Raw genomic sequence first — 23,684 nt, 5'->3', positions numbered from 1 at the left:
CGAATTTACGGTTATGCATTGCGTAAAATACTAACATGCCTGGTGCCTGTAGTTCGCTGGGATAGGCTAAAGCACCCCCCAGAAAATAAATATGTGCATATTTCTGGCAAAATCATTAAGAATAGCTGTAAAATGGCAAATCTCAGACAGTCAACAAAGTGTGTCCTTGCATATTATTAACATTATTAAAAAATCTCAGAAAGGTGACAGTCTGCAATGGAAATTGAAAGACCACCTGCAAGGGGCATGACAAGCCCACCCAATTGCAACCTGTGTCGGAGTACTTTTAACTTCCTTCTCAATACAATTATGAATTATTGCTCTGCACATTATCTTGCTCCTGATTTATACTCTCCTTTCCCTCAGCCACGCCCCCCTGTACGGATTAAAACTATACGCCCTGGAGGCCGGGTCCAGGAAACAGCACAAACCGTAGCCCCCCCCCAACACTCATTTCCGCCCCCTTGATTATCATCAAATTTGCAGGAAATGCGTTAAATATGAAATGGAGGAGCTGCTTACATTTCAGGTTAGAATGTCAATAAGGACAAAAGTGAGGGCAGGAATTTGCAATGAATCCAGACCATTTTATTATTAGATTAAACCAAAATCTGCAAATATTTGAGTCAACTCAAGGGTATTCGATCAATTAAATACAAAATATTTACTATATAGACAAAAACAAAGCTATGGAAAAGCTATTTTGAATTTTATGGCAATTTTGTCAATGGAACCTTTCAGATAGTGGAAAGAAAATCTTTTTGTTTGAGAAAATATAAATATTTGTTTTGCCTTGTGATTGATTTAATCGGATTGTTGGGAAAAAATGCATGTTATCGTTGTTATATTTTACTAGGTTAGTATTATTATGACACTTTACCTCTGCACGTCATATTTTAAGGGTGAAATGATTGACATCCATTGTCAAAATTTCCATTTGCATAATGTATTATTACCATATTAACATTATAGTACTATTAAAGGCACGTAAAGACAGCATGAATAGAAGTGAGTCATTAAAAATGTATACAACGGTCAAGAGGCAGTAAATAGCAAGCTTTTTGTGCTTTCAATAAAAAGAACTCGTTACTGGAGAATGCTGTTTCTTTGTTTCGCTGCTAAGCAAGCAACCAAATACACCCCAAAAAAATCAATGAACCCCAATTCTTCCTGAAGATCTTTTAAAACCATGATCTGGCAACCCTGCTTTAACAAAGACTTCTCTTTTCTTTTGTTCATCATCAACCACATTTGTATAATGATAGAAATAAAGTTTCTGTACTTTGTAATAACAATATCCTATCTGACTAATGTGTTTTTTACCACAAAATAAAATAGTACTTTCTTGCCTTCCTAGTTTGTTCATAATATTACAACGTGTCTCAAATAATAGCTTTCCTTCACAAATGAACTACAATATCCTTTCTGACATTACAAAATTTGCAAAATCTGAAGCGGAAAACAAATTAATGAAAAGAAACAAGTATGAAAGATAAAGAAAAACACAAAATACCTTTTTTTTGGCTTTGTTTTTAAATTGCGAACAAAACTAAGCACTATTTCCCTTGCAGAAACCAAAGTGGGAAACTTTTGTCGTGATAAAAACCATTTTCTCTCCCACCCAATTATGTTGTCAGCACTCAAATCCAAAGTATTAAATCCACACATTCCATTCTCTCACCTGCACATGGCTGACTTCTTTAAAGTTGCACTGGATTAGACATGATTGAATGATCAACGCCGACTCCGATTAAATTCTCTTCCACCAGATGGCCAAATATCAGTCAGAATATCTGCAAGTAAAGTAACACATACATTATGAAAAGAAACCAGTGAAGTGAGACGGTAATATCTATTTTTCTCCATACATTTTTGTGACAATATTTCTTAGTGTTTTGCGACAAAATATGATGATTTCAAATCGTTTTCAGGAAAAAAAATAGCTTTATCAACTGATAATTTCTCCGGCCTTTGGCCTTGAAATCCTTTCAATGTTCAATGGAGCCCAAAACATGGCGAGAGACCAGCATTAAATGTTCATTTCCGCCGTCCACCGTCAGCCAAATGCACTCGGAAACGTCGAAGCGAAGTGGCCAACGAGTGCGGTAATTTATTCTCTTTAAAAAGCGGGCTTGAGCGCCTTACCTCGGCCGCTCTGAAGTTTCCTGCCCAAAATTGCGGCGCACCCGGCAGGGATGAAGGCCGGAAAGATTGGAAGGTACTTTTATCTCTTTTTCTGACCTACCGAGCTGAATCAAATGGCTTTTTTATTGAGAGTAGAGTCATTCATTCATTCATTTTTCTAAACCTTTTATCCTCGCAAGTGTCGTGGGGGGTGCTGGAGCCTATCCTAGTTGACCTCGGTTACAAGGCGGGGGAATCAGTGACCAGCCAATCAGTGGGCAAAAGAAAATAGAAAAATATACTCAAAGCAAAGGGCAATTTAGTGTTCAACCGTAACTTATATATAAATATATATATGTTTAGATATAATATTTCGATTTTTTTTAAATACATGGATTAAAAGAACTGGATTAAAAGCCCTGAATATTATTTTTTAATAGATCTAAAACAATGTTTATTATATATTTTTTTTAAATATATTTTTAGATTTTACAAAATGATTTTTGAACTAAAAACATGGAAAATGGATTAACAAATGACAATTATTGATTTAAAAGGGGGAAAATCAGGAATTGTATATACATCTATACTCTTCATTTTAATTTGATCCTAAAAAAGAAAATCTGCACTCATGATTTACTTTCCCGGGCCACACAAAATGATGTGGTGGGCCAGATTTGGCCCCCGGGCCGCCACTTTGACACATATGCTCTACACACTGAGAACCCACCTGAGATTAAACCCTCGACCCCAAAACTGTGAGGTCAACCACTATAACCATTCCTCCAACCGGGCCGGCCAAGAGCAGAAAGATTGATTTAAAAGCGTTTAGCAATCGGAAGAATACAAAAGGCGTTTGTCCTTTTTTGTGCTTATTCAATGGACACCTTTGACACGATTAAAGATTGTTGCATTAAATACTCATTATCACACTAGCGCCAAGGTCTTGGATCGTTAATTGAGTTTATCTGTGAGCTTGATTTTTTTTTTCCATTGATTTTGTTTTAGCTACATCTGTCGTTAGAAAGCCATCCCGCCGATATGTTTCAACAAAAAACGAACAAATTGGCGCTCGTTGATAAAAAAAAAAAAACAGTTCTTTTCTACTTTTGTGACTTTTTCATTTCCCCAAACATGTTTTCCCCTTTGTTTTTTTTCCTCCTAAAAAGTGACAACCAAGAAGGAAACCCGTGGTTTTTGTACAACAACAATTGTGTCTCGTCGTGCGGAAACCTCGTGTACAACCTCTCCGACCTCCATATATCTCTGTTACCATGACGACGTGGCTCAAACATGAATTTTGCAATTCATGTACTGAGGGCATCACAAAATGAACTGCCATGGATGCCAATAGATGTCCAATCAGTTTTGACTGGGAGAAGTTACCAGTGAATGATGGCTCCCAGCTAGAGTGAAATAGTTTTTGCCAACATGCAAATTAATAATCACAGACATGCTTGTTTCTATTGCTTTAAGCGTATTATCACAAATATTTAATAAGTTGCTCCAACTGGTGGTCCAAGCTGGGCATTTGCAGACAACTGAGGTTAACATCCATGGCTAAAGTGAATGTTTTTATATATATATAAAAGTCATTTTTATATGTTAATATAATATTTTAAAGTCAGTGCTTAGCGCACATGTGTCAAAGTGGCGGCCCGGGGGCCAAATCTGGCCCGCTGCATCAATTTATGTGGCCCAGAAAGTAAATCATAAGTGCCAACTCTTTGTTTTAGGATCAAATTCAAATGAAGAGTATAGATGTATATTAAATTTCCTGATTTTCCCCCTTTTAAATCAATAATTGTCATTTTTTAATCAAATTTTCTGTGTTTTTAGTTCAGAAATAATTTTGTAAAATCTAAAAATATATAAAAAAAGCTAAAACAAACATTGTTTTAGATCTATCACACCCGCCAATCCGACACCCTAACCACTATCCCAACGTGCCGCCCACCTTCAACTTGACCTCCATTTTCCCCAACGAGTTGGTCATTGAACAACTTGAACTCACAATTAAAAGCCCCCCTTGTACATAGAAAGTGTGTGTTGTCAAATTACCTTAATGCAGCACCTTTGCCTCTTGGTTTCATTGGCCAATTAGCTCCATCTTCTGCTTCTTGCTCGTCCTTGCTTCCTCCTAATTTTCCCAGGTGGCCAATTGTTCCACGCCGGCTCCTGCAAACTGACAGCACGCCGTTAAAACGCCATTTGAGCCGCGTCGCGCTAGACATGCACGTCATTAAACAGAAAAATGTCTATGCCTCTGCCTTCCAAATGGAGAGTGGCCCACCCACCACAGAGCTGGCGACCATTTGTTCTGGGGCACAACGACGGCGTTTACGGGACTCCTCAAAGTCATTCTAGACTTTTTTTTTCTTAGGTTCCTCAACGAGTATCTACTCGTGCTTTCCAGGCTTAGATTTAAAATGACAAATGGAAGGATAGCCAGTCTTACAGGTTACAGCCAGCCATGATTCAAAGCGCTAAAAGGCAGCATTTGGCCTTGAGCTAGAACGCCGTTGGTGAGTTTCACAGAGACACTCAGCGACCCTTTCAAAGCAGTGAGGTGATAACGTCTAAAATATTGGCGCCATCACTCATAAAGGGCGTGTCCTTAAACGAGGGTGACGCTTTATAGCCCATTTTTGAGGGAAGGTGCACTTTTTGCATGGAGGAAAAAAATCTCAAGGCACATCAGCGTTTGAAAATCTTAAAAGGGGAAAACTTTGCGGCATATATTAACAATAGAAAGTCATTCACAGTCAAGTTTAAGCAACAGGAATGAAATGAACAAAAAAGTAGCTTGCTGCAGCAAAATCAAGGTCAAAAGCAAGCAAAGTATCGTTAAAAATAAAACTATAGATGTTATTTTAACAATTTGCATTTATTTGTATTCTTTCTTTGTTCTATTTATATATGTTGTTGACGACTTCTTTAATTTTTATTTTAATTAAGATACATGGACAGAGAAAGTACTTTGGTTGAATGGGAATCTATTAAAGGGAACTACACAGTCACCTCTAGAACCTTTATTATGTTGACTACTTATTTATTAGTAAATGTTATTATTTATTGATAATTCACATGTCTATTTATTTTTTACTTGTTATCTGTGCCCTTTTGGTGAAGCTTTAAATGTCACTATACTTGTAGAATGACAATAAAAGCATTCAATTGAGGTTATATGCCAAGTGGCGAATAAAAGATTAAGAAAAAAATCAGGTGCTTTTAGGTTATGCTTCCTATATTAAGCATTATTGCAGGATAATTATAATAATGGTGATTGCCAGAGTATTGTATAAGTCCCGATTGGGGAAAAAGAGAAAAGGAAAAGTGAAAAAGACCAACAAAAAAAATGCACTGAAGCATACACCTATAATGAAAAGGCAGAAAAAGTAATTATGGGTTTCAGCCTTCTACTTTTCTTTCCGTGCGAGTGTTAGTGACCAGGTCATATTTTACCCGAGTGCGTTCAGACACTAAAAGCTTTCCATATTCGACTCTGTAATGTGACCAGCCCGTTTTCTATTTTTCTTCAAGCTCCTTGAAAAAAAAAAAAAAACCCGCAGCGCCCCTCTCCTCTGACTCCATCATCTCCGTCGTCATAGCGACGCAGTGGACCCAACGCCACACGTGTTAAATTCTCGTCTTGACGAGCGGTTGTCGTGGAGACAAAGAGCTATCTTTTATGTTTTGCTTCACCCTAAGACAGATGATAGACTCTCATAGATGGGAAAGTGCCACTTTTAGAAAGGATGTTAGGTAAGATTTACTGAAGCGCAAAATGAGCGAAGCACTACTCAACTTTTATTGTCACGTATCAATCTTTTTTCTTGTTGCTTGTTTTTTGGGTGAGTCGGTGAGCACTAATTTAATGCCATCTTCACTTTTGCAACAAGGCAGAGGTGTCTAAAGTAATCATAATTTGTTTTTAACCCTTTCAAGGACAGGGATCACGATAGTGGATATCCAATTTAAACGTTATCATTAGCTTAATTCATTTGCTGGAAGGGAAGGGATAGCTTTAGTCATTGTACAAGTACACTAAAATGCTAAACTACAGGTACTACCTGACCTAGATAGTTATAATATTACATAGAATATATTGGGGGATACAGGGCAGGTTTGGACACATTCCCTTCTAGGAGAAAGTCGACCAAGTCACAGATTATGAACACCTGGCCAAAGAAAACAGATAATGAGATATCCCAGGCTATTTATTATGAGAATGTTTGACTAAGACTATTTAAAGTAACCCCATTATTTTAATTCTGTTTAAAATATTTTAAACGGCTCAGTTCAAGATTCTGTATATGTCGCTGTGTGATGCTGAAGGCTTGACTGTCTGGGTACATTGCTTGCTGACGCGCTATATTTACATAGTGAAAATGCGGAAGTGATTGACTTACAGGTGCATATCATGCTGAAAGAATGACAATATTAGCAATCGACTTTTGTCTGCTTCCAGTGACCCTGAGCTGCAGGTTTGAGACCACTATTTTATACAAATACAATAAAAATTATTTTAAATAAAGTTATCATTCATAAACCAAAGGTAAAATAGATATCACAGTTCCATTCAGGTAGAAGCAACTCATTCCAATGACAGGCGTCCAATCCACAAGGATATATGTCCATACGTCAAATCAATTTGATTCCAAAGTAAAAGTCACGATTCAAATATGTACTGAACTCAACTCGTGCAATTCCTTTCCATCCTACCCAAAACTAAATTTCCTCAGGCTAAACCAAGGCAGGATGATCTTGATTTTTGTTGGCCGTGTTGCGTCGGTTTGCAGCATATTAGTGCTTACAAGTAGAACGCTTCATCTTTAATTTGCCCACAGTGGGATTAATAAAGGATGATGCTCAGTAAATGAGCATTGAAGCTGAAAGAAGACAATTAAAGCTACAATTCCATTGCAGGTCCACAAGAACAATTCTCATTTAACACCTCAGATCGGAATTGTTCCCTCCCAAATGATATCCTACACACTACACCAGGGGTTGGGAACCTTTTTGACAGAGAGAGCCATAAACAATTCACATTTTATAATGTTATTTCTTGAGAGCCATTCTCAGAATTAAAAAGTAAAAAATATATAAAAATGTGTGATTTTTGTGTGTGATTTCACCACATTTTAACAATTTGCATTTATTTAGTTCGTTTCTTTGTTCTATTTATGTATGTTGTTAACGACTTCTTTAATTTTTTATTTTAATGAACATACATGGACATAGGTGCTTTATTTGTATAGGAATCTATTTAAAGAGGATTAAAGGGGATATTTAAACTACACAGTCACTTCTAGAGCCAGCCAGTGTTGCCCTTTATTATGTTGACTACTTATTTATTAGTTGTTATTATTTATTGATAATTTACATGTCTATTTGTTTTTACTTGTTATCTGTGCCCTTTTGGTGAAGCTTTAAATGTCACTCTACTAGTATAATGACAATAAAAGCATTCAATTCAATTCACAGCATACAAACTGAGGTTATATATGCCAAATGGCGAATAAAAGATTAATAACAAAATCGTGGGCTTTTTGGGTTATGCTTCCTTATATTTAAAAAAATTGACAACATTGTTATACTGTTGCTAATCAATCAATAGATTATGCATGCGGAAGAGTAATTTAAAAAACTAAATTATGATTAAAGTGCATCTCAGGTTAGTGGAGAGCCATATGCACCCATGGAAAGAGCCATATATGACTCCCAAGCCATAGGTTCCCTACCCCTGCACTATACAATGGCCATAGAATCACTCTAGCACGTAAAGAACATATAGTAGAAACCTTTCCCAACACTGCCTCAAGCGTAAATCCATCCTGCGACTCCATCAAATGCACCCCCGGCCTGCCATAAACTTTTTCGCTGCCCCCCGGAGGGCGAGATTGAAAAAGAGCCGAGTCAGCCGAGGTGTGTGTGTGTGTGTGCGCCAGAATATGAATCTGAGAACAACGCAGAGTTACCAGGCAGGATTCTCTTTTTTTTTCCTTTTTCTTTTTTACCTCTGTGATCTAAAGTGGATTCCCCCACAGGAGCAGATTTGATCTCAGATTTGGAAGCCGCGGCAAGCTCGTTAAAGTCCCTCTGGCGTCTTCCGCTGCCAGCAAATGAAGGCTTCATCAAGAGGATAGAGATTCCAATTTTCTCATACACTCCTCATCACTGGAGGGAATATTTATTTCCTCCGCAAGGTGTACTACGACTTTAGTATATTTGTTGTGAATATTTATGACACACTACAACTTGCAATGAATAGCTCGTAAGTACCGTATTTTTCCGAGTATAAGTCCAAAAATATATGCATATATACATCCCCCTTGAGTATAAATTGCATTTTTTGGGGCCGTTTTTCAATTAAAAACCCATAACCAACATTATACTTTAAATAGTAATCTACAATACAACAGACAAAATAGGTATCATCAAATAATAAGTACAATATAGCTCCAATTTTAAAATGATTTTTTAATAGTCTCATTAAATCTCATCCAAAACCAAAAGGTCTTGATTGATTAATGTCTATGAATGTCCTTGGCATTAATCTGACCATCGGCAGGGTCATTTTCATGAGCTATCGTCATTAATGTCTTCCTGCCTTCATGTCCATTATTGCCACACACCCAAACACACACACACATACACACACAAGTTCGTTCCACTGTCAAGCATTTGCAGCACCATCAAAATCTCAAGCCAACAGCTGATTCGGTCTTTTTTCCAAAGAGCCATTAAATCTTCCTAATCAATCCAAAGAAAAGTCCGTCTTTATTAAAAACCATCCCGCATTGCATTTTCTAATTATAGACTCTCACAATGCATTTCCTTGGAAAACCACACTAATCCAAGACTGGTTAACATTGGAATAATTTAAAAAATATTTAGCCAATTCAAGCATACTAGTACCATCTCATGATGACTACAAATAATTCAAATGGTTCTGAAATGATCAAAAAAGGAATCTTATACCCCAAAATTTGGGATTCCTGATGTGTATATCAGCAAAAAGGTTAAGAAAACGACTATTTGCTCATTTTTAGATCATGTCTGATCACAAAAATAGCAGTGAACATGTACTTTTTGTATATATATAGTACAATAACACCATACAGTGTATTTTAGACATAGTACAATAACCTTAGGGCTCTGTGCCCTCCATAAATCACTTTGTCCTCAGTGTCAAAGTTCATTGTAGCAAGAAGCAAAACTCCCCGAGCAAGTTGTTGCCTGGGCTAGGAGACGCGACCTCCCGGAGCTTCCAATTTCCTCCTCGCCTCACACCAGCCCAGCGGACAATCAGAAGCACCCCCAAAGAGACCCCTAAATGGACGCCATCAGGCGCTTGTCACGAGTCCAGCAGAGTTAGCCTTGCTTACGCATTTTCTTCATGTGCTCTTTACTCTACCCTTAATGTTCACTTGTATCATCTTTCTTGGGAACATTTAAAGGGGCCGAGAATATCTGCAGCGTGTGCAATCTAAGCTCAAACAATCAGGAGTAATACCTTGAAGAAAAAATATATATATAACAACACAACATTTTCCCTTTCGAGTGGATATAAAATCTTTAGTAGTATTTTCCTGGAAATACTACTAAAGATTTTATCAATGCTGCTACAACTTTGGCCAATCAAATGAGAGTATTCTAAAGTGCCCAGCATTCTCTGTCCACTCTTATTTGTTTTTCGTGTTTTACAGCCCTTCTATTTTTTTTAATTATATATTAATATTTCTTATTACATTCCTTTTTACTTTACTTTGTACTTTATACTTTTTACTTTAATGATGAGTGATGAGTATGTTAATACTTTAGTCCTTTTTTTTCTGTTTATGTTTCATATGTACTGTTAACGGATGCACTTTTTTATAAGTATCATATCTTGTGCTGCCCCGGCATCATGTCAATTTTATTACTGGGAATCTTATTTTCTACTTTTTAAGAAATCCAGCATTCACATTACTTAACCGTCTTTCCCGTGAAGGTCATTATCTCGGCGCTACTGTCAAATTTCAAACAGTACACTCTGAAAATGCGGAAAAAATCCTATTTTTGCAAACCAAGTCACAATAAAAGCCTGAAAAGCCCCCAGCGTCTTTGCCAACAAGTTAATCCAATCCGATTTCAACTAATCAACAGTTTCCTTCCAATTTAGCAGTAGAAAAAAAGTCTTTCAAGGGTGATCAGCGAAATACGACTGCCAAAGTTCCACAAATCCAACGCCGCCTTGAGACAAACCAAAGCATCATCCTCCATTTTTGGAGAGAGCTTACCACCTAACAAAAAGCAGTAAAAAAAAGGGGGGGAAACTCCGCCATTCTATTGACTCCTTCACCGACTCCCAGGCCATTGCGCAGGAGTCCCTAATCTCGTGCCGCTGTAGTTCACTGTGACTTATGGAAGCGACAAGCGGGACTTTATTATCGCCAAGGGACAATTTGTTCTAGCGCCTTCAAACGCACTCAGGCTGCAATAAATAAGAGGCAGATAAAAACACGATAAAAAGCCTCTTAGACAGACATGAACAGCAGATGTAACGCGTGGAACTTCTCACGTTGCGCTTAGGAACGGAATGCCTCATCTTTGTGGTACCCCTAAGTGCCCATGAGCCACAACAAATACCGCCACAAGCAATCACGAACAAGTGATCCGTTACTATGGTTTTAGAATATTGAACTCTTGGGTTTAAATTGACATATTAGCTGTCAACCCTTCCAATCAAAATGGTTTGGGGGGCCTATCATAGTCAATGTAAGGGTAAACAAGGTCGCTATTTCAGACATGTCAACCTTGGCCCTTATTAATGATTGTAAGTCTCCTTATTAAGTGATAAGAAACCATACAAATACAGACATATTTACTCGCATAGGGTGCACTGAAACATCTAAAAATGTCTCCCAAGTGGACAAGGTGACCAATCAGTATTCACTAAATTAAATATTCTGTAGATGTTGCTGAATGACGCAGGCAGTTTTGACCGTCTGGGTACATTGCTTGCTGACACGCTATATTTATAGAGTGAAAAGTCAGAAGGGATTAACTTACATGTGCATATCAAGCTTAAAAAATGACAATATTAACGTTTTTGTCTGCTTCCAGTGACCAAGACAATCCGAATAAGAGCCAAAATGGGTAAAACGAGATCAATTTTACAAAAAACTTACTTAAAAAATCCTGCATAGAAGTAGTTATATGGCTTAAACAATTTGAAATGATCGAAAAACGTATAAAATACAGAAAAAACTAATAAGTGACACGTATGTCATATATTTATGTACGCCTAAGATTATACCATGAAATCCCTTTTGTATTCTTTGGCCTTCATAAAAATGGCGGCTGCCTCCTGCCCTCACGCGATTAACAATCGTCCCTCTTAACGACGCCTCGCCCCTGCGCGGCGTCCGCTCCCGTGTCGGCGCTGATGGATGGGAGCCTGCCGCTTTTTACCCAGCATGCAACAGTGCAGAGCCAGAGTGCATCTGCGCGTTAATTACCGTTTGCAGAAGTAGCATAAAACGGCTGTCGGGGAAACAAAGCTGGTGGCTGCAAAACAATCCCCCTAATCAACCAGCTATAAGTCACTCAATTGAACAGCAGTTGTCTAAACAAACAAGTCGCAATCGTCATTTTTCGGTTACCTTCGCAAACAGAAGAGGAAAATAAGTTGTATTCCTCCACAACATTCGAAGTAAACTAAGATTGTTGACGATATTCATCATGTTTTCCTAAAAACACTCGAGGGGCTTATTACAGGCATGACTGGGGTGTCATTTCTCTAATCCCTTTATTTATTTGGTAATCTGCCAACATTTTTAGACACAGTAAATACACCGGTTTGTCCTTGTCCCCCACCATCGTCACAATGAAGCCAAGCAACTTAACTTTTGTAAGACATTCATTATCTTGTCTCGTCTTACCTTACTTTTCCTCCAAATCAATTAACCTCAAAGTGTTAACTTTCTGATTGAAAATGTTCAGTTTTTTTTTTCTAGTTCAAGATGTCATCTCCAACCTTTCACTTATTTTTTATACATCCTAATACTTTGTCCAAAGTTCCTCTTTTATAACTTTTCAGATATTGGTGTTCTTTCAATACATTCATCCATATAACCACCTTCACAAAATGCACATAATCTAACCGAATTAAATGTTCCAATACTTTTGTCCCCCTTACTCCGAAGAGACCTCGTTAAGGCAAACACAGCGCATCCCAGCGGGCGGGACCTTAGCGATGGCGCTAAGGAGAAGAAAGCGGTCATTACCCACACAACGGCTTCCAAATCAAACACAAGTCTTTTCCTCCTTTCCCCCCGATCACAGCCCGCCACTTTCTTCACCCCCGCCGTGCACACGGCGATTAGAGTTCCATTCACACGCTGGCTAATTAGTTCACGCCCTCTTTTGATGCGACGTTGGGGTCACAACGGGGGCTTCGCGACTACTACCAAACCCCTGAGGAGAAATGGATATGTATGCACATGAATTGCAGCTGAGTGACGAGATTCTTATTTTTTTTTTCTTTTGGCGAAAGCCAGCAAAGTACAGAAGACAGGACTTAAATCAAAGAATTATTAACTCATTAACTAACTGTTAAGTTTATCATTATTATAAATTTGCTTGAAATATAATCATTATATATATGTGCTTGCAATGAAGAACATTATTGCCTTATTTGGGATATTAAACATCATATATATAAACGCTTTTCTTATTAGGAATGTTAGGTTCATCCTTATTATAAAATGTGATGTTAATACAAGGCATTTTAATATATTTCTTGCAAAAGAAATGCTCGCTACAAAGTTAACTAAAAGATCACTTCTACTTCACATCTGGAAACTAACTGAGACAAATTGTTATGAGACTCTAAATAATGTTTAGACTTCTGTTATGATTGATGCTTAAATCTTATGAATATATTATATATTAGCAAAAGGGACACTAGGGTCTTCAGACTCATCTTACCGGAGTCGCGTGTGGATGGATTCTCTCTTAAAAGAATAAAAGGATATAATCTCAGATGCCTCCATTATTAAAAGGTGAATTTGGTAATACTTATTGGTGAACCAATCACTAACCATGACGGCCTTTTGCGCAGATTTGCCGTTAAGATCCCTCAAAAAAACTTGACCTCGACTTGGCATTTGGACTTACCCGCATTTTATCGGCCGTCTCCGTCTCCGCTCATGATGTGTCGTCTCCGCCCATCTTCGTGGAGTTTCAGTGACAGCGTCATCACGCCTGGGCGCCTTCTGCGGACCGCCAACGCTTCAACGCGGATAAGGTGGCGGAGAAATGTTGTGACGGCTCACGAACTGCTGCGTCGGACCTGACATAAAAAAAAATGAAAAGGAGAATTGAGTAAATTGTATAAATTTATCTTGACAGGATGTCAGAAGTGTACATGAGCAAATAAATGGACAAACACATGCTGGTGATTGGTCACATGGTTCGCCAAATTAGAAGCATTTTCAGGCAATCACGGATGTCTTTTTTAATGTCGAGGAAAATGAGCACATTGGTATTCTGCTCAGATTTATTTTGCGTCAAATTTGACGGTGGTTAGGCCAATATCTTGGGGGGTAATTGCTTAAAAAGCGCAAAAGTCATGATCCCGTCAATGTCAAAGCACATGTAGACAGTCATCCATCTTTGTTTTCCCATGTGCCAACCATGCATACTTAAATAGCTTGGAGTGGCTTGTGAGAAAGGTGGAACGGAAGTGTGTGATTGGCTGTTATCTACTCCCCAATAAAACCCGAAGACTTGATGACGGCAATTTTCCGAACAACAAAACGCTTCAATTTGCCCAAGGGCGGTTTTACGAGTGCCGGCAGGCTCCTAGAAGCTCAAAGAAAATCTCAGAAAAGGATTGAAAGTATCTCCAGTGACATTTTTTTGCACTTTTTTTTTATTTTCCCGAGAGCAAAAGGCTGGGGCTCAGTTTTGAGCACATTGGCAGATAAGGACGATTTATTGGAGACCTGTGAAAAGGCGCAAAGATCCAACAAATGCATGCATGTCTGGTTAAGCTTTATCTTGGTCTATGTTCAGACACAAACCTGATTTTTAACGTCAGACGAAACCTTCAAAATGAATCGTGGCTGGTTTGATAACTTTAAAAAACGAACTGGGATACACTCGGTTGTGAGGCAAGGTAGGAAGGTAAGAAATTTGCAAACTATTGTATACAATAATGTCACATTTTATTGAAAATCATAACCATTAGATACGTATTAGTTACTTTGTGAGCGTAGGTGGTGAATTACAACAAATAAAAAGATATATTTCCATTATTTTGTTTTTCTAGAGGGTGGGAACGGATTAATTAGTTTTTACTTAAATTTGAATTGAATAAATGGAGTAAATTGACATAGAAGCTTGATCAGGGAACGCATTAAACTCGTATCTCAAGGCACTACTGTCCTGGCAGATGAAGAAACTGAAACAAGCAAAACACTGAGTCAGAACTAACGACTAAAAAAAAATGCAACCATGAGTCACAGATATGGAAATGAAGCAGAACGAGACAAATAAGAAAGCAAGGAGCGACGATGGAGAGAAAATGCAAATGAATGGCTAATCAACACAGGTGGAATTAACTCTGTAATAAGGGATGTGAAGCAGAAGGAAGACAAACAACAGGGAATAAAACTAAACTAACTGAATGGCAGGAAGGAGTTAAATTGCGATCTGAAGGTCCTATAATGACACTGAAGCATTTTCAATCCCATTTGCATATTTATGTTTAGCTTTCATTTCACGGCGTGTGCCTTCAGTGCCTAATCGGAGCGCCTCAGCGCCGCTTTACCGCCGCTGACCCGTCTCCATAGCAGGCGGCGTCTAGTCCCATAACTGGCCCTTGTCGCCGGACAGACTTTTATGGCCTCCAGCTGCCGCCGCTGGAGCGAGTAATGAGCGCTTCTGCCCACAAGTCAGAAAGACAGAGAAGGAAGGAGGCTTGGCCATTGAACAAAAACATAAATGCTTCCGTTCCAATCGATGGATGCTACGGCGTTGTCGGCGGAAACATCTACAAGAAGAGTAGCCCCTCTCCATGTTGTTGTAAACAGATTTCTTTATTAAAGATAAGAAAGTCCAAGCAGCGTGTTGATAAATTAAAGTCCTCGTTTGGAACGTAAAAATGACAAGCAAGCAGACAGTGGGCGAAAAGTTGACCAGGTTTGATTGGTTGTTGAAGATATTTCGGCCCAAAGTCACTTTGAATGGCGCAAGTAAAGTTTCTGTTGATGTTGGGTAAAGTCATGGTGAAGAAAGGTATTAAGAATGTCTTCAACAACCAAGCAGAATCCAACGTTTTGCCATTTTTGTGAATCACCAGACGTTCAGAAAGCCAAGTTGAACTTTTCCTAACTTAGTGGCAGTAAAGAAAAGCAGCCGGCATTCTGAATTAATGTTCTACTCGGGACTCAGATGATGAACTTTCAAGCAGCCGGGTCGTGAGGCGCGGAAATTAAAAACGAGGAAGTCGGAACCGGTTTATTGAGCACGGCCCAAAAAAAAAAAAAGCTCATTCAAGTGTTTGTTGCACTTGATTCATGAAGCTTAATCGACCAAATGAGGCTTGGTAAATGTTGTGGTGTTTCTCTTCTTAAAGGAGACATATTATGCATTCTGTCAGGGTTTGAAACCGTTTCCAGGCTTTGTATCGTGTGGTTGCGTCCAATAATCATAGAAACCAATTTCAATTGGCCATAATATGTCTCCTTCGACTTTAAATAAAACTAGCCTAAACCTAAAAATATCATCATTTCCTGTACGAAATGAACACGAACTAAAATCCTTGAAACCAAGCAAACACATCCTGAATTATTACATTATTGTGCCTTAAAAGACAAGAAAAAAACGGAGCATTTGATAGGTTGAAAAGTGAAGAAAGCCCTTCCTCCAGTGCCACAGAGGGCGCAACATGCCGATTAGCGGATTCCAATTTTTTTTGTTCACTTTGGGCAATAGAGCCCCCGTTCTTCCGCCAGCTGGAATACACATTAATCAAAGACTCATTTAAGATACATTAATGATAAATGAAGAAGATAAAAAACAAAGCGGCCCAAGACAAAAGTGATTGTGGCTGAACATTGCAGCCTGTGGTTAAATCAAATCAATTCAACATTTTACCACCTAATGATGTTTTGGGATAGCGGGTTGGAAATCGAACAAGATGAATTTTGATGAAATGTAACAAGTCGTTCCCTTGGTCGTCATAGCAACTGTGATGTCTGAGAATGGCATTGCTTTTTGAAGGAAAAAATCACAATGAAATTCATCCGTTTTCAACTTAAAATGTACCAAGACTGATGTGGCATCATGTATATATTTATATACTTCATATATTATATATATATTCCATTTTTTATCTATTTTGTTGTCTTTTGTAGAACTCAACTTCAAAAATGGAGAATATTCAAAATACATTTTAAGCTCACTTGGTTCTTTTTTTTTTGTTATTTACAACAATTTACAGAAGAAGAGTCAAGTCGAGAGTGCGGGATTTAAAAAAAACGACAAAAAAAAACAAAAAATCTTCCTTTAGGGCGACTCTGAAAATCCCAACTGGCTTAAATGGAGGTGCTATGGGTGGCATCAATGGCTGCGGTTAAGGGTCCTGCCTGGTAGAGAGGCACCTTGCCAGGACTCTGCCGAAAGAGCCCCCCGTTGGGTGCCCTGTGCTTGCACTGCATGGTGCCCGCGAGGTGGGGTGGCAGTGTGGTGCTGCCAGACAGATGTGGCGGCGGCGGAAGGGTCCTGCCTAGGGTCCCCCCAAGATGCGAGTGGCTCAGATGAGGCGGCCCCGCCCCCGCCCCCTCCCTGGGAAGGAAGGTGGTCACAGCGAGGCCCTGGGCCATCAGACCCGCCTGAGTGGGTTGCATGCTGCCGATGTCCAGCGCAGAGATCTCGATAGAGGGGCCGGGGATCTGCTTGTGGACCAAGTCCTCGTCCAAAAGACTGTTCATACGCCGATGCACCTGCTCCAGGTTCACCTCCTTGTCCTACAAGGGACGGGGTGGGGCAGAAGAAGAGGGAACACAGAGGCTCAGATTGGCGATGGGATGCTTTTTGGGGGGGGGATTCTGGCTTCCATGCATACCCCCGTGCTGGACAACCACGGTTTGAAATCAAGTTTGGCCAAATGATGGTTTAGGATTGGGGACTGATGACTGTGGAGAGTGAAGATGGGATGGCGGGATGGGAGAGATGATGGAAAAACTCAAGACTATAGATGAGATGTCTGAACTCCAAATGAAGTTTATAGAGACTAAAGATTTGGTTTGAATCAAGAACAAGAAGAGATTGCGATGTGCATGAATTTTGTTGGAAAAATCCACAGATCTGAAAACAGACTGACCAACAACAAAAGGCTAAGGACCAAAGACTGAACGCCTCCAACCAAATAGAAGGGTTTTGGTGTAAACCAGAAATCTTTCTGGCCCTCTGAAGAAACTTTTTGGGAGGAATGTACTTTTATACATATTGGATCCAACGGGCTTTATTCCATTTTCTTTGCCCACTTGAACTCTGTTTGACATGAGAAACCGGTTTGCTGAGTGAAAGGTTGACATACTTAAGGGAGTAGATCACCAAATTATGGAAGATGCGCAACAAAGATTTCACTGGTGTGATGGCAGTAAAATTTGCTTTCACATTGTTGCATTGTTTTGTTATGAAATTCAAATAGATTTTGGTTTTCCGCTAAGGAACACACTGGTTCTGTGGCTTAATTAGTCACCTCCTGATTTATTTTTAAGGGTTTCTTCTTCTTCTAATCACTGAAAGTTTGGTAGTAATTGCGCACATCAAACTTTCATAGTTCCGTAATTTTGCATGGTTACGAACTACTATTACTTTAGGGCAGGGGTCTCAAACCGATTCCGCAAAGGATCCTGGCACTTGGCTCCAATCAACTGAATGCATATGGTGTCATCTTGTTCGGTTTGAATGAAAACTTTGAGAATCGGTTTGAGACCTCTGCTTTAGGGGCTCTGTACTGAAAACCGAAGATGCGAACATTACATTAACATAGTTTTGGTCATAAAAACTCTAAAAACGGACCATAATTAAATGTGTTGGGCGTTTTTAGCCGAGAGGTTTCTGTATTGTTACCTAGTATTACTTTCAATGTTAGCATGTGGTGTAAAGTGTACGTATGCTCTATTCTGACCTGTAGCAATGGCATGTGCTTCCTGCCATCCTCTCCCTCTCTCTGTCCAAATGTCCCTCCTCCCCTCGGATGTAGCAAAGTCATTATAAGTCAACGGACCCGAAACCAAAGCCAGTCTGTAATCCTTAGCGACCTGCACGACAGCACACAGCAAGCGTCAATCACAGGAGGACACACATGACGTCCACGTGGAAGACACGCACAGTGACCGCCGTCCCCAAATATCCGTAAAAACCGACGGCTGCTCACGCTTTACTTGAGGGACCCGCCATGACCTTTTAACGATCGTTTTGGGTAAAGTGTTGCAAGGGGATGTATTGTTTTGGTGCTTTTTAAAATAATAACCAGATATAGGAATATTAGGCTAATCCATTATCAAGTTAACTGAAAAAAATTAAAAACGTGTTATTTTGTATGAGTTGACTAATGCAAAAATAAAGGATTTTAAAACAATATTTCTTAAAAAGTAATACTTCATGTTTTTCAGTTTATGAATTTAAAAATTCTATTCAGATATGTAATTAAACATGGAATTATTTCAATTAAATATAAATAATGTTTTTTTTGTTATTTTATCTTAATATGTATTTTTAAATGCATGCAGGACTATTAATAACTATAAAAAGAAATCTTAGACCCCCATCAATCCCCCCAAACACACTAACAGTAAAAACTATCCGGAAAACAACACTTATGGCATGTTGTCTCATGTCTTCATGCTGTATCATCCTAATCAAACTTCATGTGCACCAGCAGCATGACAGCCTTTTTGTTTTTAAGGTTGTTTTTTTATAAGCTGTTACACGGATCTCACGATGACCGCAGGAGCGTGTGAAGCTGATAAAAAAAGATCTTATGAAGGGTTTTATGAAGATGTGTCGAGTCAGTGTCGGACATCTCTGGCTCAGTGTGTTTCACAGCCGACTGAGGAGAATAAAAAGAGAACAATAAAGCCACGGAGGAGGCGCCTGGCGCGTTGGCGGATTTTTAAAGACGCTCCTTGGACGGCCAAGGCCTCTGGCGGGTGCGCTCAAATTAAGACGTGAGCGCTCGGGTGCTTGCTTGCTTGGTCGGGAAAAAAAAAATGGGAATATAGAGCAATAAAAAAAATGCTAAATTATATTAAGAGCGTGTAAGTATAGAATTATGCATATGCATCTTGGGGGTTGTTTCATGAAGTGGCATGTATATATATATATGCTAACCTAACAGATTTTTTGATCATTATAAATTATGAATAAACTGTCACCCCAGAATGTTTCACTTCTAAGCTATGTCCACCACTATGTGTGTTTTTATTTTAAATATTCCGTCATATAAGGTTCCAGGGAGGAAGTGTTTTTCATTTTCTAACTGCGCAAAGCTATGTTAGTCAAGTCAAAAAGGATGATTAATCAATATCAACAAAATTACACTCTCGGGTATACGCGCAATCTTCTGAGGAAATTAAAGTTACATTGTTTTGGTACTGAGATGTGAGGGGACAAAAAGGGAAGATGGTAGGATAAAAGAATGAAAAAGTGCTTGCTATTTTCTGTGCAAGTGGGCTGGCATATTTTGTATTCTGTGCTTTTGTATTATCCGAATGTTTGTTTTCATGTCGCTTTGTGACGTGGTGTGTTTGTGTAATGGATGCATTGTGTGTACTTTTTTGTTGCGTATTGTGTGTAGGATGTTTTATATATTATGTCTGAGTTTGAATTATGCAATGTGCGCACATCTGAGGAAAATATTGGGCGGCAAGTATAAATGACACACTCACTTTCACTCACTCGTACTGCATTGTGGCTAGGAGATAAAGTTAGAAATAAATCATGGCTTGTTGTGGTTGAAATGTGGAGAAAAGTTAATGGAGGAAAATGTATGGTAGATGTTGAAAGAACGGACCAAATGTGATCTCAATCTCCCGCGCGGCGCCCCCGGACTACAGCTGGGTGTAATGCAGATCCTTTAAGTAGAGCGTGGCAGCATCGTCGCCCGTCCGCCGACCGGTTCGCCGCTCGAGCTCGGTCACCTCTTTGGGGGTCTCGCGCCGGCATCGATTGCTGCTCCACCAGGCTTCCAGTCCGGCCACCAGGCAGGCCAGCAGCAGGCCGGCCGCCAAGATGCAGAAGACGCCGGCGAAGCTGTGCAGCTTGAGCGAGCGGCCGTCCGGGTGCGCGCTGGCGTGGCTGCTCAAGTCGCAGCGGCCTGTACGCGGCCACCACTTCTGCTTCAGGATGTCCAGGTCACCCTTCTCCTGCAGCTCAAGTATCCTGTCGAGGACACAAACATGAGGGTCATATAGATGTTGTCCATGAAGTACTTTTGTCTATATGAAGCTCAATACCTCACTCGAACAAAGTACTTTTTTTTTGGCAGCAATAGAAAACCAAAGCACTGTATATATGGATATATGGATATGTATATATTTATATACCTGTCCATTTATATACATATAAATATACATGTATATGTATATTTATATGTATAAATGTATATGATGTACATGTACATATATATATAGATGTACATATATATATAGATATACATATGCATATACACATGCATATACATACATACTCATGTATCTGTGTGTATATATTATATATACATATATATGCGTACGTATATTTCTTGTAACATGCTTTTTATTTATTTATTTTCCTGTGTCTGTGTTTTCACCTTCTTTCTACTGCAACAAAGTGAATAAATGAATTAATCTAATCTAACCTACTTTATTCTGGGTGAAGCAATTTAAGTCAACCTTGTCCTTCACTGAAACACACTTTTGTCTAAATTAAGCTCTTCAAATCACTTTTACATAGTTTTGAGTCGCCGAGATGTTGCCAAATCACTACCTATGTCTTACGTATAATTACTTTTACCTCGATTTAGCACATCTACTTAACACGAGGACGCCACGCGGTGGCGTCAGAATATTCCTTTTACTGCAAAACACTCGAAAATAGTTCGATGACACTACTTTGGTCAAAAGGAAGCTCTTCAACGACCCTGACATGCTCTACCTTTTCCTAAAAATACACTAAAACAGACTTGAAGGCAGTCCTTTGAAACCACCATCTCACCAAAGCTCTTGCACTCACTTCAACCTAGTTTGTCGACATGAAGGCCACCAACCGCGCCCTCTCACATTGAGAGTCGGTGACTGTACTCTGGTGCAAAGTACGCATGGCGTAACAGCGATTTGCAACGTCTGAGAAATCAATCTTATTGCGGGGCTCTTTTACCAGAAAGCAATAATCAATGTTTGGGGGGGATGGGGTGTACTTGGGATGGGATTTTCAATCATTTGGAAGCAATCATCCTGCATTAAGTATCATCTGGAGCGGCTTGAGCGCCGCTACTGTGTTATTTCTCAGCCTGAGAGCAATTCAATGGGATTTTATTATTCTTTCTTACTGCACCGGAGTAACAAGGAGGCGGCGCAATGCGGTGTTTCTCCAATTAACTGGACTTGTGTACTCGGCGAACGCCATTTACTGCCATTGACGGCCGAGATCGTCCACACCATTTGATATGGAAGCCAATGAGATTGTCGATGCAAGCAAATTACTCTCCACCGCCAGGAATTTTGTCTTCATTCACAAACAAATCCCCAACCAGCAGAGGGATTAACGAAGGGAGCGAGCGAGGGGAGGTAAGGATTGGTCGTCCCTTGGCGGAGCCGTCGTGGGTGGGTGAAGACCGTCACGTCCAATTTGTCCTATCCCGAGCTGAGCGCTCGACCTTTTCAGCTTCTATTTGCACGACACTCGCGTGGAGGAATTATTATGATCCCGGCTAAACTCTTGTGACAGGATAGTCATATCGTGCGCTGGATTTGGTAGAACGCCATTGGCAATTCAGGTATCGGGTGATCGTTATGGGGAACGAAAGAAAGTTTGCTTCCAATCTGTTTACCGCAAATCAAGACTCAAAGGACGACGCAACCAGAACTCGTTAACCTTGCCCCCTAAAACGGGCAGTACTGTTTCCATGGAAACCCTCAGCCAAGGCTGAAAGTCGGAAGACTTGGCCAATGTTTTTCATTCGTATCGGTAGGTCCGCTTCTTCGCCCCTCGATCGATAGCAGACGGATGAGAAGTTGTGTTGCTGATGCAAAGTGGAGATTTCACTAAATGATTCCTCAACTCACTTTGGGATCAATTTGCCTGGGCCCAATTTCACATGAATTTCTTATAAAAAGTCCAGCTTTTGCACCAAGACTGGCGTGACGAACATGGAGGACGTTACTTTTGCTAGCTTTGCTGACTAACATTGACGACCCCAACAAATTTGGGCCTGGAGCTGTGCACACTGTCCAAATGACACTTCTGACCATCTTTGCTAGCTGCGAGCCACTTTGAAGCTGTCTCAGCTGGCTAAAATCCTTCCCAAAAAATCTTTCCTGACTCCTTAGACAGATGACTCTGAGTTTTTTTTGTGTGTATTTGTCCCTCTCCTTTTTGCTGTGGTGTGATGTGACGTATAGTTGTTGTGATGTCTTACTTTTGCGAGAAGAGGTCCCTGTAGGGGCTCCCGTGCTGCATGGCGATGCCATAACCTTTGCTGCTGACACCGCTGCCCGACACGGTGATGGTGCAGTCGTCGTCCGTAAGGGCGGCATACTCCAAAACCGCCATGTCCCACAGAAAGGCATAAGGACTTTTCTTAGCCTGCAGAGCGGAATCAAAACGACTCGCTTTGTGAATTCATTCAATAATCGTATCGCTAATCTGTTGACTTTGACGTCAGAACAAAGGAATAATGGGTTGTGCTTGATTAATTTACAAAGCGGGCGACCAATTGTGATTAATAATGGCAATTCAGTTCAATAAAAACGTCAGCAATTGGGCTGTTTAGATAAGTGCGTCATTGGGAAGTTTTCTTAAACGCTTATTCTATTCCTATCCTATTTTTTATGTATTTGTACAATTAATTTAATTCTTCTATTGACAATATAATACATCAGCAAATGATTTGCTGTGAACAAATATTGCCAAATCAAGTCAATTTTGTGTCTAGTTTTGTGTCATCATTTATCTTCATTTATCATATGTTCATTAACATCAATATAAATATGTTCATTAATATGTGCTGTCCCTTATTAAATAAGTCAAAACTAATTTCCTTTTAAATTATATTCAGATAAATTACTGGCTGCTAATTATCCATTTGTTTTGATAAAAAATGGCAAAAATATATTTGCAATTATATGATTCTCTTCATTTATATTCTGAAATGATTGCGCCAACCAATGATTGCATTAAATTCAATTTCCAGCCATTTGAGTTAAGTAACTATTTTTCCAATGAACAATAAACAAATAAGCTCATTATTTAATCATCATTACTGCACCGAAAACCTTTAACTGAAAAGTAAAGGT

At 39.4% G+C, this 23,684-nt stretch overlaps 1 protein-coding gene across 9 annotated transcripts in view; it reads right to left on the bottom strand.

The window, feature by feature from the left end:
- The window catches only part of LOC144211314 (glutamate receptor ionotropic, delta-1-like), a 111,444-nt gene that overhangs the window by 20,587 nt on the left and 67,173 nt on the right, over positions 1-23,684 (bottom strand). For 3 of the 9 annotated variants that reach the window (XR_013329577.1, XR_013329578.1, XR_013329579.1), the window contains exons 15-20: positions 22,808-22,974; positions 20,331-20,571; positions 18,317-18,449; positions 13,291-13,465; positions 4,186-4,309; positions 1,682-1,793 (exon numbers count right to left, since the gene is read on the bottom strand). Coding sequence is in view for 6 of the 9 variants with exons in the window: in XM_077738435.1 (XP_077594561.1) it covers positions 16,741-17,147; positions 18,317-18,449; positions 20,331-20,571; positions 22,808-22,974 (948 nt within the window). In the remaining 3 variants the exon portion in view is untranslated. Of the gene's footprint in view, positions 1-1,681; positions 1,794-4,185; positions 4,310-13,290; positions 13,466-16,669; positions 17,148-18,316; positions 18,450-20,203; positions 20,572-22,807; positions 22,975-23,684 lie in introns of those variants that run through there. The other 6 variants (XM_077738435.1, XM_077738433.1, XM_077738436.1 and 3 more) reach the window with 4 other exon arrangements.

This window comes from Stigmatopora nigra, chromosome 18, assembly GCF_051989575.1.
Source record: "Stigmatopora nigra isolate UIUO_SnigA chromosome 18, RoL_Snig_1.1, whole genome shotgun sequence".
Classification (NCBI taxonomy): Eukaryota; Metazoa; Chordata; class Actinopteri; order Syngnathiformes; family Syngnathidae; genus Stigmatopora; species Stigmatopora nigra.
Note: the sequence above shows the minus strand (reverse complement) of the source record. Positions and strands in the feature narration are given on the sequence as shown.